Source organism: Ruditapes philippinarum, unplaced genomic scaffold, assembly GCF_026571515.1.
Source record: "Ruditapes philippinarum isolate M1 unplaced genomic scaffold, ASM2657151v2 ctg211_1_1_1_1, whole genome shotgun sequence".
In the NCBI taxonomy this organism is placed as follows: Eukaryota; Metazoa; Mollusca; class Bivalvia; order Venerida; family Veneridae; genus Ruditapes; species Ruditapes philippinarum.
In genome coordinates this window covers 161,049-178,006 of record NW_026852000.1, presented here as the reverse complement: position 1 = coordinate 178,006, position 16,958 = coordinate 161,049, and the positions used below count along the sequence as shown (strand labels likewise).

Sequence of the window (16,958 nt, the reverse complement as noted above, 5' to 3'; positions counted from 1 at the left end):
CTTGAACCCATGACCTACATGCTTTACTAACACTGAACATACATGTATAGTACTTACAGGATCCTTGTCATCGACTCTACCACCATTCACTTGTATCTTTGGTTTACCAGCTGGAAGACCATGTGTGCTCGAGTTGGAAGGACGGCGTTTGATTAAACCTTTAAAATCTTCCCGAAATGATCTTGCCTTTTTTAACACTTTGGACCCGGAGGTCTTCTCTGAAAACAAAAACAAAAAAACAATAAGCTAATTAATTAATCTGTTTTAAATTCTAGTACATTATATAATAAGATTATAAACATACAGAAATGTGAGTTTTTAAATACATTACAAACTTAATATTGCAGTTTCTTCCCTTGGTAATACTGGTAGTACTAAAAATCCAATATAACATTTTCATCTGATAGCTAGAGAGTGTATCTTTAGATAGTTCCCTTAAATTAACAATATTTAGCTCCCTTGACGAAAATGTAAGTCATGACAAAGCTATATAACAATTTTCTAAGCTCTTAAAATTTTGAACCCCGCCCCCACAAAATAAAAATATTCCTTATGCTTTTCCTTTATGATCCTATAATAAAATGAAGTGACCCAGTGACAAGGACTTTGCTAATTTTGATCACACTACACAGAGTCAGAATTTAAACAAACTTTGAAGAGTCTAATAGTCCATCATACATTACAAAAATCTAAACTCTAGACCCTACAGATCCCAGTAAGAAGATTCTATGATCCAGATTATGCATTTAACTTGAATCATGCATTTGAAACACTTCAGGCTTTTTTTCCAGTGAGTAAGAAAATTTCCTTTATTTTGGTCCAACTACATATAAACTATAGTTTTGCAAATGGGGCAAAAAATATTTGATTAACATTGAAATTTTGGGGAAAACTGCATGATTCCAAATAAATTTCCTAGTGCAATCAGCCCTTAAAGGACCCCTGCTAATCCTGCACTTTGGCAGAGCTTTTGAATAAATGGACATTCCAGACAAGTTTTGAGAAAGTTAAATTAAGTGTCCCAGTAATTTCAGATATGTCCATTAAGTGGATAAGTCCTAGAAGCCCACTCTCATAAGCTACATACTCAAAACGAACTTAAAAGCACATCATTCTTTTTGTAAGAACATGTAATCAATTATATTTCTGTAAAAAAATATCATAATTTGTCTAAAGAATTTCAGAATTTTCCATGTTAATTATCATAAATTTATTAAATAATTTTCAAAACTGACCAGGCCCTTGTCTCAAGGTAATAAAACGTTTCCTGAGTTCTTCTGGCTTAAATCTCGAGATTTTCATTGGTCAATAAACATTCTGTGCTGGTTTCTGACCAATCAAATACCTGAGATCTGAGTTTGAGCTAAAAAATATTCTTAGGACATTGAGATCTTATGGAAACAATATGCCTACACTGAAGCTTCATGCATTTTTATTTTTAACAATTTTCTTCCCAACATAAATTTTTCAATCCCCTTCCCCTAAGAAAATCTGACAAAATAATATACTGTAATGTAAAAAATATTCAACAAAATGCAAGTTATAACTTATATTATATGTGTAATGTATATACAAATGCACTGTACTGACTACGGCACCTTGCCAATTACAACAAAATACTGCTTGCAGAAATAAGCAATTTAAAATTGTCTATTATCATATAATCATGTGTAGTGAAACATGGATTTTTCCTGCATATAAAAACAGGAGGAGATACAGATAGGAAATCTTGCCATGTACACAATGACAAACATCCAGTTAGAGCATTCGACATAGGGATGCATTTCAGGCCCAAGTTACAATAAAAGATAAATGAGAGTTGACTGCAGTGTAAGAACTGAGTGGAAACATTGTAAAAATGTTAGAGTATGAAGTTCATTGTTAAACCAGCTGCATGTCACATGTGCTAATGATTATCATTGTCTAACAAATGCTGTAACATTGTACTACAATAGTTAAAATAAAATGTGTACTACTGCCTAGTACAGTTCGTAGTAAAACAATGCCTAGTTTCCAGTAAAAAAATAAAAAGAGAAATAGGCAGGAATTTTAGGAATTAATATTTACACTTTGTATAGATCTTGAATATTTTTATATTCACAAATGGTTTTATTCGTCTCTAAAAAGGCTTATGCCTTTTATTTATAACTGTGCTCATTTTTTAAAAAATGAAAATGATATAAGGCAGACCATCAGGCAGTTTGACAGGTTACAAATATAATATGACTGGGGAGTAGTTTTCTATAAGGCCATGTACGCAATGGCATACTTTTTTCCAGGAAAGTAATGCCAAAATTAAAGAAATCAGAAAATAGGCTTAGGTTAAGAGGTAAATTAATGGCAATAAGATTGTTGTATTTTTGTTGTTGTTTTTTGTGTTTGAAAATGATAAGGAACATGTATACAAAAATATATAAAAGAATGATGTTAATAAATCATGTATGTGTGATGATTTACTTTTCTACCTACAGAGATTTATGTATCTCCAGTCTACCTGGTAACCTGTAACTTCTATTTTCTAACAGCCTCCTGAACATATATTTCTATGAGTTTTATAATGAGTTATATGATGCCAAAATGCACTCTTGCAATCCAGGGCAAAAAATAGGAATCTCGTCACTTAACAAGCTTTAATTTTAATTATGATAAATAGTTTCTGCTTCCTTAATTTGATTGCAATATTACAGATCATAGTACATGTACTAGGTAACTGAGCCAGCCCAGTCAGTTGTTGAAATAAGAAAAAAAAAAGTAAAATGCTGATTGACTGTGTAAAATATTGCAGCACTAGTACCAAACATTATCATAAGACTGTCACTCTAGTTACATCCCCGTACATTCACAGTTCACAAATAACCATTCATGATAATTGATCAGAAGCATTGCAAAATCAGGACAACTCTAATTTAAACTTGCAATCCAAAGAGGGGTTTTCAGGACCTTTTCAAACATGCAAAGAATGGTCAGACTAACACTTGGAGAATAACCAAAACAAAATTTCCGCACACTCAAATATATATTGCTCAGTATTCAAATTTATTTAAAGCAGGTACCTATCTTTATGCTCATTTATTCTGATGAACATGTAGTAGGTCATGTGATTATCATAATTATGTGATAGCACCGAATAAATTATGATCAAAAACATTTTTTTTTTAAATGCAAAATAAAAACAATAAGGTTACTGAACATACCAGATGATTCACTATGTTTATACTAAGCATTGTGTCATGCTTTAGGCACTGATTATATTGTTCAGGTATCTTGGACATTATTATTCATAGTGCACAAGTCTTGACAAATCTTCTGAACAAGCAACTTATTAATAAAAGGATTTAACGAAGTCCAAAAATAGACATTCACATGATAAAATTCACATAAAGGTCATATTTCACATAGATTTTAAACCTTTAAATGATATATAGAATGTACGGTTTACATTTGAAAAGATTAAGTCCAGATTTCATTCTAATATTTTGTGTTAATTGACAATCAATTATCATGACATCATATTTGTGAGCTGTAAATAACAGTTAGTAAGATATTTTGCCACTATCATGACTATGTAAATTTTAGAATGAGAATACCAATCAAATATCATAGCTCAGATCCAAAATCTGTCTGGAGAATACATGTACCTGCCCATTTGGCAATAACGAGGCCTTCAGAGTGCTGAGTTGCTGCCCATGGGTGAGTACCTAAGGGACAGATATTCTTATTCAAACCGCAAATATATAGATCTCAGACATTTTTCTTGCATATTTTCACAGTATTCTAAATAGTTTACATCAATGTATAAATTTATCATGGCAATTAATGTCTTTTTTTTCTTTCAATAGCATATGAATTCACCACTTCATTCATATTTGGTAAAATAATGTCATCCTAAGCATACAGTTCAATCCTAAAATGACATTAATTTAAAGCATGGTACCCATTGGGCACCCCTAATGACAAATTTTGCAATTTCCAGCATGGGTAAAACTAGCAGAATCGTCAGTCTGATATGCAAAAAACATTTTTCTATTCTGATCTTGATGACCTCCACATCCCAATTATGAACAAAAACTTCTTCAATTATGTTGTGTTATGATTTGATTTCCTTATCATTTTTTTAGGAATCTTAATTTCAAACAAGAAGAACTGCCAGCGTTTTTTTTCTCTACTCTGGGAATGGTGCCGGTACCAGACTGATTGGGACAAAAAGCGTTATTTTGACTTAAATAGGGGGAAAAAAAATTATACATTTTTAAGCTACAAAAAAGATTAGTCAGCATGAATAAAGATAGCTAACAGCTTCCACTGTCTAAGTAAAATTATTGAGTGGTAATTTATATGAATATCTTAGATTTAAATGATTTCAGAGAACTCAGTTGGCCTTCTGGGAATTTGAACAGCCATTTTGGGAATTTAAACATTGGAAATTGGGAATTTTAATGTCTATTTTCTATTGGGAACAGTACCATTTTAGGGTAGTAGTTATATAAAGAAAAAACACTGTAAAGTGATGTTCTATCAGGGCACACATTTTTTGTAATAGATCTGGATATATTCTGTAATTTCATTCACTCACAATATATAGCAAAACGTGCAGTCCAACTAATTAGACTTGTCAAAGAGACATCGAGATAATTTTGGACGGCGATGTCTTTTTCCAATGGTTTGACAGTATGAAAAATAGTCTGTAAAATGTTAAAATGGTCAAACCGTTCACGCCAAATTAATTAGGCTACAAAATGTGTAGTCCAACTAATCGTACTGCGCGACGAGATATTGTGCTATTTTCGTGTCTGGGCAATATCTCGCCTCTAAAGCGAGATTCTGCCCCAGAACGAAAATATCTCAGAATCAAGCTTTGGCACGTCAATATATTTTGACTACAAAATGTGTAGCTTGAAATTAGTTTTAACATTGCATTAAATAAAGATATTAACTTCTAAAGGGCTGATAAAAGTGAGTGATAATTTAACGATGCTGTAATGATTTAAGTTTTACATGTTATAAGGAAGGATATTTGTGTTAATATGATACTATTACTGAATAACATAAATTGTGCTGCTGTTAATGAATGAATGGAAAAACAATAATCATGGCCTCTATGGATGCATACCTCCAATAATAAACAAAATAGAATGCATTACTTTATCATAAATGTGTGGACTCAATATAAATGAAGATATAGCTTTAACCTACATTTAAGAAAAGTGAGTCATCATTCCCCAAGAACTGTCAAATTTGCAGGAAAATTAATACTCACCGTGTTTTTCGCCTTTCCCAGACATATCCTTGTATTTTTAGTATTCATTCATTTACATGATACAAAGAATCCAAAGTCATTATTGTTCATGATATCTGTATAAAACGTATACAATAATACGAGGATCATCATTTAATTATGAATAAAAATTATCAAGTTTCCATCTTCCGTATTTTGGTTCATTTGACTGGTTAACAGATATTATTCTGCATCTGTAAATTACGCCAATTTAGCGAAAGGAGAGTCAAACTCCTCACAACGATTATTTCCCTTGATCCAAGCTACGTCTTCGTTAATGACATCAGTTTTAATATTTATATTCCAGTTCTTAGAAATTAATAGATTAAAAGTCCAGTAAACATTTAGTGGCGGGTATATAGAACAGGATTGGCTGGAGGCTGACATGTTATGAAAGCGTAAAATTTTAAAAGTCACTATCAAAAACACATTTGGCACCAACACATTTTGATATACATTTTCAACTATGATTTTATAATTATTTTCCAGACGGGCAGATGCCCTTTAAAGGAAGAAGGACAAAAAACCCACACCTCAAAATTTTTTAGAGTGGACAAAACCCCACACCTAAATTTTATAGAGTGGACAAAACCCGACAAAATATGTGATAACTAAAGGAAATATTTATTTTATATGATAATTATTGTAAGATGAGAAACTACTTTTTGCTCTTTTTGCAGAGAGCTTAGATATTTGGCGCGAGTCTTTAAATCAATACAGTTTATTATATTTCATTATTTGAATTGATTCTGGTTTTTATTGATGTTGTGTTGGGTTGGGTTTTTTTCAACGATAATATTATCGAAATATTCTTTTTTTATAAATGTCAAATAAATACATTTGTTACTCATCAGGTAAAGACCCTAAAGAACGCACAGACTGGCAAAAACGTCGGTTTCCCCCACTCATCAATAGAGAAAAAAGTAGTTTCTCATCTTACAAATAATATATCTTCATCATATCTTCACATTTTTAGAAACGTTCACACGCCATTGATTACTGTAATTTTTATCGTATAAGTACTTAATCTCACACCCAACCTATTCTCAAACCTTTTATTCATGAGCAGGTTATTTTTTTTTCAGTAGGAGTGAATATGGTGTCATCAATTAACTAGTGTGCATAAAAAGTTAAGGTTCTGACAGACATGTCTGCTGCTGTCAAATCAAAACAATACATAAGAACGGATATTTACATTACATATGTTGTTACTTAGCGTCAATTTCATACAAATTACTATTACCTTTGTTAGTCCTGTAAATAAACCCTTAACTAATTGTAAATATGAATATTGGAAGCAAAATTATCTTAAAGCAGATACCTGACACATCACTTCATTGGCTAAACTAAACATTAGAATTTCAGAGATACTTGAAGAGGTTTGAGATTAGGTTCTTTATTTTAAGAGACCATGTCAGTTTTACAAAAGAGGGTTGTGCTTTATAATTGTTGAATTTCAGCCAAATTTTACAGAAATGTTACATAAAGATTAAAGCGTACATTTGTAAAGATTTTTATAAAGATATATATTTTATTTATACATACTCATCGACCTCTTGAATTCTTAGAGGTTTGGGAACTGGTTTGTCCACGATTTAAGCATTGCGCCTGTCGGTACAAGTCAACCCGACCCTAAGTCAACCCGGCCTCAAGTCAATCCGGCCCCAATTTTTATTATTAGTTATTTGCCACTAATTTTATTCATTAACTTTTTCTTCTCAAGAAATAATGTGAATAATTATTATTACAAGATAAAAAAAAGATTCATGATATCTAGAATCGCATTAGCCGTTGTCATCAAAACTAGTAAACTAATGTGTTTTATTGTTTAGTTAACAACTTATTTAAATAAAAGGTGATGATTTAAAAAAATCATTGAAAACATTCTCTTGAGCTGTTTATCTTGATAATTATTCACATCATTTCCTGAATAGAAAAAAGATAGAAAGATAATAAGAAAAACTGAAAAAGAAGTGCTATATTAATAATATTAAAACGTTTCTCTCTTCTTTCGATTTCGGGTCTATACCTACAAACACAGTTTTAATAATGGCTGAGTGTTGCGGACAGCTCTTTGTAGAGGTGCATGTGGGAAAAGAAAACACATAGAGTAACCACGGATGTAATATAAAGCCGTGGAGTAAGTCCTTAAATATTTCCAAAGTTAGTTATTAAAAATATTATTTCATTATTTTTCTCTTGATTTACTAGTATAGTAACGGTACCAAAATAGACATCATAAGTTAAAGCATGTTCATGTTTAGAATAATATATTTTCGACTTTACATCAAATAAAGACATGAAATATTTGTTTATTGATTCCTCTTACTTATTTGTTCATCACGTTTGAATAAATGCATATGTTCACACATAATTATTGATGATTTATAATCATTCATCAACACTATTATGTATAAAAGCCTTAACTGGTGCAATTAAATTACCGACAAATTATAGCCTAATAATCACTTTATTATATGGTTCATAATCTTCAATTGGTACATTTAAAGTTTTAATTAATTATTTGTAAAAATAAAAAAATACATTTTTTGAAAATCTTTTTTTAATGTGTGTAATAAATTTATCATTATAGACAAAAGGGAAACTGAAAGAAGCAAAACTTCGTCTAAAACATAATAATTTAATTTAATAAAATATTCTCTGAAAATCAATTTTGGGGCCGTATTGACCAATTTTGGGGCCGGATTGAGTTGAGGCCGGGTTAACTTGGGGCCGGGTTGACTGTAATTCGTGCCTGTATATGTGGAGTGTTGATATAAAATTCAATTCGTTTTCATTTTTCTTTATTTGTTTCTCATATTTTGATATGAATGCTTACCTTTCCTACATCGAAAATGATCTTTCCGCTTTTGATGCTGATTACGCACTTTAGGAATGCGTATCTTTGCTCCTGATTAGAATGTAACCAGTCAAATTATATTAAAACATTCAAGATGGCGCTGAAGAAAGCTGTCAACGATAGTAAGTTATATTTTAACCACTAGTCAGTTAGCTGAACTTGTTTATGTTAGTATATACAATGGGATATTTAATATGTATATAACACCAACTCTTGCTTTGCCAAGTTTCTGTATTTATGGTCTGTTGCTTACAAATTTAAGCAAATAAATGGTTTAATTCTGCCTGGTAGGCAATATTCTGATATTTTTTCAATAAATAGCCCTACGATATTCTTGCAAACTGGTTTAAAATTAAATGATCGAAGTTATTATATAGTTCACCATTGATCTTTTAGTTACAGGAAGTGAAAGAAAATGTTAAAGTAAGAGCTGACGAATCATTTGCATCAATTCATTAATTGCTATAATAAGGGGTGTAAATTAATATGAAATTAGGCAATGCCTATACACCGATAAACACTTTCAGAACTAGCAGACGACAGGCTATTCTTATCAGTAGTATTTCGAGTAAAGATAACGGGTTGCGTATCTCACTGTATAAATCGTATGTAAAATGGTCTGACATATGGTAGGTTTAACAGTTAATTTAAATACTTAGGTAAGTTAGGAGTCAAAAGATGTGTTAAAGTTTATACTGTGATGAAGCTAAGATCCAAAGCTTTCTATTGGTGTAATACATTTTAAAATCGGACATTTAATCACAACAAACCAGCGGTTTAAAAATGGCTTATTTTGTATTGTTTTAGCATAAGCGGTATTCATTTTACTCGAAGGTAAGGGAAGCAACTCGTATTTTTCACTCGATATACCTCGGTTATTTACGTAGATCATATTGAAGGTGTTTATGGGTGTATTAACGGGAAAGTTGGTTAAAATAATTATTCGTTTTTTATTTTACATTTTCCGTTTTAAAAGTGTTGTTCGGTTTTTCATGCACTGCTTCCAATTTTAATGGGAAGACCTCGACAATTGTTATTGAACCGAAAAATTGCGATTGTTCTCTTATTGAAATAGATATCTCGGTGTACTGGCATGCGAGCAGTTCCCGTACAAAAATCGTAGTGACTTAAACATTATTTTTTGTTACGCTCACTCACCACAATTTGAATGTTACACATCAATATTCAGCTCGTCACACAAATCATGGAAATTCCATCATGTTCTAAACATAGTATAACCCTTAGTTATGAGGCCTCATATGGGGTACCGAAATTATCTATTATTTTGTATGAAGAGAAGTAGTTCCCGTACATAAAATCTAACCCATTATAATTATACAATTTTATTATATCGGACCTATTTTTCATTTACAATTGTTGAACAGACCATTATCTAAGAGATAAATAGATGTAATTCAGGAAATAGAGCGTAGACTAAACGCGGATATCAATTACCCGGTACCGTTACCCCAACGCATTCACATGCAATAGCATGCTTGTATGCATTATATTTTACGCATCAAAGCCATAAAATTATTATATATAGTAATATTGGTCAACATTCTGATAATTAAACAAGTTTACATTACATCTGGAACATACGATACGGGGACGGGAAACACAGAGATTATCGCTCCTTATGTTTTCGTCCAATCAGGAATCAGCGCCGCCATTTTACAATTTTAGTTCAAAGCGGAGGAAATGTTCGGTCAGAAAATCGATCGGTATGTTTACTAAATGGGGTTGAAGTCCCCAGAAAGTAAATGAAATAATTCTGTAAGTATCATGACATTGATCCGATGTATTTTTAACATGGTGTATAAAGTATCTAATGTGAAAAACTGTGTCTGTTGAAAGAATAAAAATTTCAATCGAACTGATGTTTTGTGTTGATCGCCGTGAAAGGGTAATTTTTGTCTGCAAAACTTCGTTTAAATAAGTAAATTACAAGAAAACTGACAGAATATTTTGATAGATCCTTTAAATATCTTTGGTTTAACGTAAAGATTATGGAATTTTAGTGAGATAAAATGAAATTTTACGAGTTCCAATTTTATGAACTGTGACAAAAATCCGAAAAATAAAATGGCGGAATGCAAACGTGATGTACATTTTTTGTCCCGTAAATGGACGTTATATGTTAATTAAATTTGTCCCATGTTAGTATTTTTTAGTAAAACATAAACATATCTATAGCAAGAAAATAAAATTGGATCAATTATCTTGTAGGATTTTTTCATTACGCAGTGTCAAATTTCAACAATTTTTTGGTGAAATCTGAAACCAAACCATAAATTGACGAATTTGCAGTTAAGTCGTTTGATATTTAAAAAGTAGAAAAAATAATGTTTTAGAAATAGGTATGGTTTCTTTTAATTTTTGAAAACCATAATTTGTTATCTGAATGAAAAAAAATCAACATCTTTATTAAAAATTATAGATTCCTTAGCTGTGTCATTGGATATCATGAATGATATCCTGTCATGGTGTCAATTGTTATTTGCACTTTTAAAGTCTTTTATTTCCTTATTTTTTGTATAATATTATTTCAATCTTAATTGCAGGTTTATCGAAGATTGAAAACTTTCCATCAGATGCTTTCTTCACAAATTTCTTTTTGCTTGAGAATACCAGTAATGATGAACAAGATACTGAGTGTAAGGTCACAAAAGATACCATGAATTTGTCGATTCAGATTGAAGGATTAAAATATGTATTCGTATCACAGAGAAAATGAAGTTGGACCTACTTGTGCATTCATATATCTGATGAAACATTTTTTCAAAGCCGCATGCCTCCAGATTACCCAAAATATTTCAAAGAAATTACACTTGGAAAAAAACATACTAAAACTTTAAGAAAAAGTAAACAGATCAAAGATTCAAGTGATAATTTATATCTTATGTGCAATTAATGACTGTATATTGCAGTATTTATCACCATATTTATACTGCATTACTAACGCAGTAGGGGCCATTCATGCACATTTTGACTTCTTTTTGGTAATTTATGTAGATTATAAGTGCCGATTTCAATGTGTCAAGTATTTCTTTGTTCATTTCACAATATTTTTTGTATTTGTATTCCAATTATGTTTACATTTGTACAGCTAATATTCATAAGATGAAATAAATATTTAAAAAAAATTGTAATGTGTAATATATTGATAAAGTGTTTTTTATCAACTAGGTAGTCCTTCATGCTGCCTAGCCTTTTAATAAACGAGTAAAAGAATTTTAATAAGTCAGTGGTTCAGTATAAAAAATCACAGATATATTGTCCACTGGTCTGATGCATATATATACATACAGAAATGTCACATGACAAATGGGTCGAAGCTGGAACTCTAACAATGGGTATGCCGGTTGATGACCAGTATGACGTGGCAATTGCAAATATGAATCTTAGTTGTTATACTATTTACAATTGAAGAAGACCACAGAAAGAAACATTGCATAAAAAAAGTTTTTCTAACCTTTAACATTCTTAACTCCATGTTTATTCCTTAAATGTCCTCTAATACCCGATACAGAATTGTATGACTTATCACACTGATCACATACATAAGTTTTTCTTTTATCATCTTTAGATTTTACACTTATCTTATCCTCATCATCAGAATTTTCATATTCACTAGCTGTAAATTCACCAAGAAAAAAATCTAAATCAATATCCTCAAAGAGAACAAAATCCGATTTTCCATATGCCATATTGCAGTGTATCAGTATGTATAAATTTCATATATGAACATTGCATCTTAAATGTTATCTTTTTATGAAAAATTTGAGTTATGATTTATAATTAAAACTGTCATTCAATAGCATATTTTAAAAGGGCATTATTGTGTGAAGTAAGAAAACAATCTATTCAAAAATGAAGATTAAAGCTAAATAAGAACATAATTACAAATATATGTGAAAAATATGTTTAAAAATCAAAGATTATCAAAGGCCATGTTGAAAACAAACATGAATAAAACAAAGGTCAGACATTTTATTAAACCAAAAATTATTACATGTTATAAACATGTTTATATAGCAGCTGTACACTTTAATTACATAAATAATAAGTCACAATACAAAATAATTTCTATGTTTATTGACACATTTGACATAATTATATTCTATAATTAATATAAACCATGTAATTAAAGCTATAATTGAAATTTAATGATTAAGTTATTTCTGAACGTATTTTAATTACAAAACGTAAATTTTCTATCATAATTAAATATGGTAAATTACTTTTCTGTATCTGTTTCATATTTATTAATATTTAATATTTTTAAAATTGATCCAATGAAAAAAGTATTTAAGAAACCAACAACCTTTTTTCCTACTATTTTGATTTTGATTGCCCACCTCCCAAAATCACCGGAAAATTTATGCACGGAATATATCCGATCAACCCGGCATGTACCGTGATTACGGCGTTTAAACACGGCGCTTATCGATCGATCGATTCCAATTGGACACCAACATTGGCACTGATAAGAAAGCGCGAGTGACATATCCCGTTATAGTACATCCCAGATTACATTGCCTACTTATTTGTAAACAGGTGGTATTAGTGGAAAACCCTTTAACAAGCCTCACGTGTAAGTATTTTTGCGCATGCGCACAAGGACGGAATCCCCCAGAGAAAACATGGTCACGTTTTGACGACGCACAGGTGAAAGTGATTTAAGATGAGACTTTATATACGTACTGCCGAACTGACACTTAGATTTTGTCTCGTTTATGTATCTGCTTGATTTGAAATGAATTTTTGAAGAATGCAAGTAAAAATCAAGCGTTTAAATGAAAAATACGGGTACTGCTTCTGTACGGGAACTGCTCGCATGCCAGTAACCTAAATTGGGCAATATAAGAACAAATGCCAATGGCATTTTCAATAAACTACAGTAATCTATAATTATACTTGATATAAATTACTACAACTATTTTAAAGTTACTTTCAGTTGATTTCTAACAATGTAATCGTTCAGCAGTTGCCAAATATAAACAAATTATAATGGCTGATGTAAAATCTTACTACGATCTGAAAACGTCATATAAATTTGGCGATTCTGATTGGTTGCAGAAAATTTTTAATTTTGGCGGGATTGTGACATAGTATGTTGGAGTAAATATTTAATTTTGGCAAGATTGTGACGTAGTATGTTGACCTTGTTCGGCAGTAAAAGTAGTAAGATAACAGACGGCGACTGTCAAATTATTTTAAGCAACAATTACAATCAAATAGAGGAAAGTATAGATAAACTTGAAATTGCATTAGGTAAAACACCCAATTTTCTCCATGTCATATAATATAATTTTTAATGTTTACCAGCCGTATCTCCATCTTTAACGCAGAAAATCACTCAAGTTGTTAATATAGACCGTGGGACATAAACATGACTAACCTTCACCTCTGAAATCTCTCGTGAATGATGAAAAACAAAACATCGCCAAATTTAGGAGAATGCAAATTTGGGTCACGGTAGGATAGGTCTACCATGCCTATTATTATTTTGTTTCATTGAAAATGGCAGCGCCAAAAAAGATATGACACTTTATACATATTGTTTAATTGTTTCTATTTGATTTCCTTTTAAATTAAATATACTTGTGTTGTCTGTAGCCAGATCCGTCCTCTGACTTCTGCGTATGAGAACCCCAGACAACTTAAAGGTTGAAATAAACTTTTGCTAGCAGTATGGCTATCCTCGTCCTAAAATGTGATAAATAGGCAAACATGTTTAGATAGATAAAGTAGATAGAGTGCTGTGCAATTTTTTTTAATATACTGTGCTCCTCTTAGTTATCAGTACATAACGTTTTGAAACAAGAAGGGAAACAGTGAACTTATGGTACAAAAATGTCATAATCTGTAACATTTAAGGTATTTTCTGCTGTATGACACAGGGGAACAACAACATATTCAATCAAAATCATGTTTAATGATAAGTAGTTTTAGGGTCTAATTAAGTAGTTGACCCAGATATGTTGAATATCTCTCTTATTTTGTACTATTTGCAACCAAATTTTCCTTCATACTTTTAAACATACTGAAATATTGGCTTTTTGCATACAGTAATATGTAATTCTTAACTTAGTTCAAGTTGGACATAAAATGATTTACTGTAAAAATCAGCTTCAAGTAACCGGGAGGGAATTGCATGATATCCATATAAAAACTTTTTCTTCTTTTAACTTTATCATTACATAATGTGACTTCCATTGTTAAACATTTTGCAGTCTTTGACTTTCAAATTTTTGAACTGGAAGCTCTTACACTATACTGCACTAAATGACAGACCGGAGCTGAAAATAGAAAAACCTTTAATTGCAGGATAAATGTGTGATGTGCATATTGCTGGCATGCTCCACTTCACTGCATAAAATGACCACCATAGATAAAATCTGAAAAATCATGTCAGACTTTCACAGGTCAAATTGCTGGCAGAATTTACATGCTGCAGGTCCATCATTAAAGTGCTTCAGTGCATATGGGAAGACACATGTATGTTTTTGTGACAGTAACGTTTTCTCCTTACAGTTCTGAATAAGAATTCTAATATTGATTATAAAATGGTTAATAAAGAAATGCATTGCCAGGGTATATTGATGAGAAAATTCTATTTTTAGAAATAATGAGCGATGTGATACAGTCGGCTCACAAAGAGGGTGAGTGGCGTGTCCTCATTGTAGACCAGCTGAGTATGAGAATGGTGTCATCCTGCTGTAAAATGCATGAAATTATGTCAAAAGGAATCACATGTGAGTTTGAAGTAACTTATTTATATTTTATTGTTCATATTAAGATAACTTGAAAGGTGCTAATTTGTATTTTGTTTGGAACATTTTTATATAAACTTGAAATATTCTGGGTAATAACTTAACTGTTATAAAAGATATTTGTTTAATTTTTTTCCATTTGAGACAATAATAATTAATATATTTGAATGCTTATTTTTATCCATAATAACATGTATCCTGAATGTCAATCAAATCAGTTTCTAGATATTTTTAGAATTACCTTCATAAACAGTATATTTTATTTTCATGTATCTATTTCAGTGGTGGAACATATTAATAAGAGAAGAGAACCATTACCTAGACTTGAGGCAATTTACCTTATTACACCAACAGAGAAATCCATCCGAGCTCTCATGCAAGACTTCTGGAACCCCAACAACCCCCAGTATAAATGTGCTCACGTTTATTTTACAGAAGGTATACATGAATGATACGTGTTTAGATTAGATTTTTCTATTATTTCTATACTTTTTATGCCCCTCACCATATAATGGCTGGGGCATATATTGTTACAGTGTTCCGTCATCATCAGTTTCCGTTCATTATCTTGGCAACAGTTGCACACATTCAACTCCATTTTGAAATATGGATATATCATATGAAAATGCAGGTCAAGTTTGAATTTGGTAATGGTTCAATGATTTTTGACAGTTATGCCCCTTCAAGAAATTTTCAGTTTGTGTTTAAGTATGTTGAAAAATCAACCTGCCCTCCATTCTAGAAAAAATAGCTAGGGCTTAAACAAGATAACAACTTTTTATTCAGGAAGAATTGTCTGATATTCTACGATGCAAGCATAATGTACTTACACACAACCTATATTTAATGTGATAAGTAGACTATTTATTTCAAGTAGGTAACATTAACAAATTCAGTTGGAATAACAGGGATTCTAACTTCAAGGTTAGCTGTCCGACAACGTTAGTGTTGAACTACACTGCAGTAAACACATAAATAGTGCAGTAACATATTTAAAAGCTATCATGAAAATGAAATCTATGTGTCATTGTTGTACCTTTGTATTACTACAAGTTATTGATTACATTATTACATTATGAATTATAGTATTGTTTATAAGTCATTAATTTTGCTATATCATATTATAATTTCTGTTTTACAGCATGTCCGGATGAGTTGTTTAATGAACTTTGCAAGAGCACATGTGCCAAACTTATTAAAACATTAAAAGAGATCAATATAGCTTTTCTACCATACGAATGCCAGGTAAATATTTACTGACTTCATTTGTGTATTCTTCTTTGTTGAAAAAGGTTCTGGTCTGAATGTATTTTGATGTATTTTCTTGCTAAAACAGAAAGAACTGAACTTTATATATTATTATAAATTATTGTTCAAAAATGATATTTACTAAAACAAATACAGAAGTGAAATCAGCTATATGAATGGTAGTTAACACTTTTAAGTTTTAAATTTATCCAGAGAAGAATGAGGCTATCCTACTCACTAGGGCTATCTATAGAGTCAGGGTAACTCTTTGATTTGATTAAAGTTTTTAAATGCAACTTCTTGTACAAGATCATATCTTGACAACCACTAATGTTTATTGCTGGTGAACTTCACACCCCCTTGTTTTTTGAGAATAAAATAATATTTGAATTTTTCCTATATGCATGTATGGCCATAAATTTAAAGGTCCCAAACCCAAGGCCCATTAATCGGGAATGTTTGCCCTGCTTTATAAACTAAAAGACATGCCCTGAAGACAGTATGGGGTTTAAAATTTGAATATTTTTGGGATGATTGATAAAGTTGCTTTGAAAATTTTAAACCAAAATCTCTATAAAAAATTGGGTATTAATTGTTGTGGAACCCTTTTTAAATTTTTGGAATAGACGGGTCAGAACTAAAAATTTTGGGAAAAAACCCTTTTCCCACAAATAAGCATTTTAAAATTTTAGAGGTAATAAATGGTTTTATTATGTTTAGGTATTTTCCCTTGGGGACTCACAAAAACCCTTTCCATTTCTATTAAAACCCCAACACGAGCCCTCTGGTAGAAACC

General features: G+C 31.0%; 2 protein-coding genes and 1 long non-coding RNA gene across 4 annotated transcripts in view; 2 read left to right on the top strand and 1 right to left on the bottom strand.

Annotated features, from left to right (window-relative positions):
* LOC132745703 (rap guanine nucleotide exchange factor 1-like) overlaps window positions 1-5,455 on the bottom strand; it is a 74,583-nt gene extending 69,128 nt beyond the window's left edge. For both annotated transcript variants that reach the window (XM_060734670.1, XM_060734676.1), the window contains exons 1-2: window positions 5,258-5,455; window positions 58-218 (exon numbers count right to left, since the gene is read on the bottom strand). In XM_060734670.1, the coding sequence (XP_060590653.1) occupies window positions 58-218; window positions 5,258-5,282 (186 nt within the window). In that variant the 5' untranslated portion in view covers window positions 5,283-5,455. The remainder of the gene's footprint in view (window positions 1-57; window positions 219-5,257) is intronic.
* Window positions 5,456-8,161: 2,706 nt separating this feature from the next.
* The window catches only part of LOC132745693 (protein ROP-like), a 29,147-nt gene continuing 20,350 nt past the window's right edge, over window positions 8,162-16,958 (top strand). The window contains 5 exon segments of the mRNA XM_060734660.1: window positions 8,162-8,257; window positions 14,765-14,896; window positions 15,197-15,352; window positions 16,056-16,159; window positions 16,883-16,957. Coding sequence (XP_060590643.1) covers window positions 8,230-8,257; window positions 14,765-14,896; window positions 15,197-15,352; window positions 16,056-16,159; window positions 16,883-16,957 — 495 coding nt within the window. The 5' untranslated portion in view covers window positions 8,162-8,229.
* On the top strand, window positions 9,721-11,801 carry LOC132745686 (uncharacterized). The gene is made up of 2 exons (XR_009627886.1): window positions 9,721-9,911; window positions 10,700-11,801. It is a non-coding gene; the product is annotated as an uncharacterized LOC132745686 (long non-coding RNA).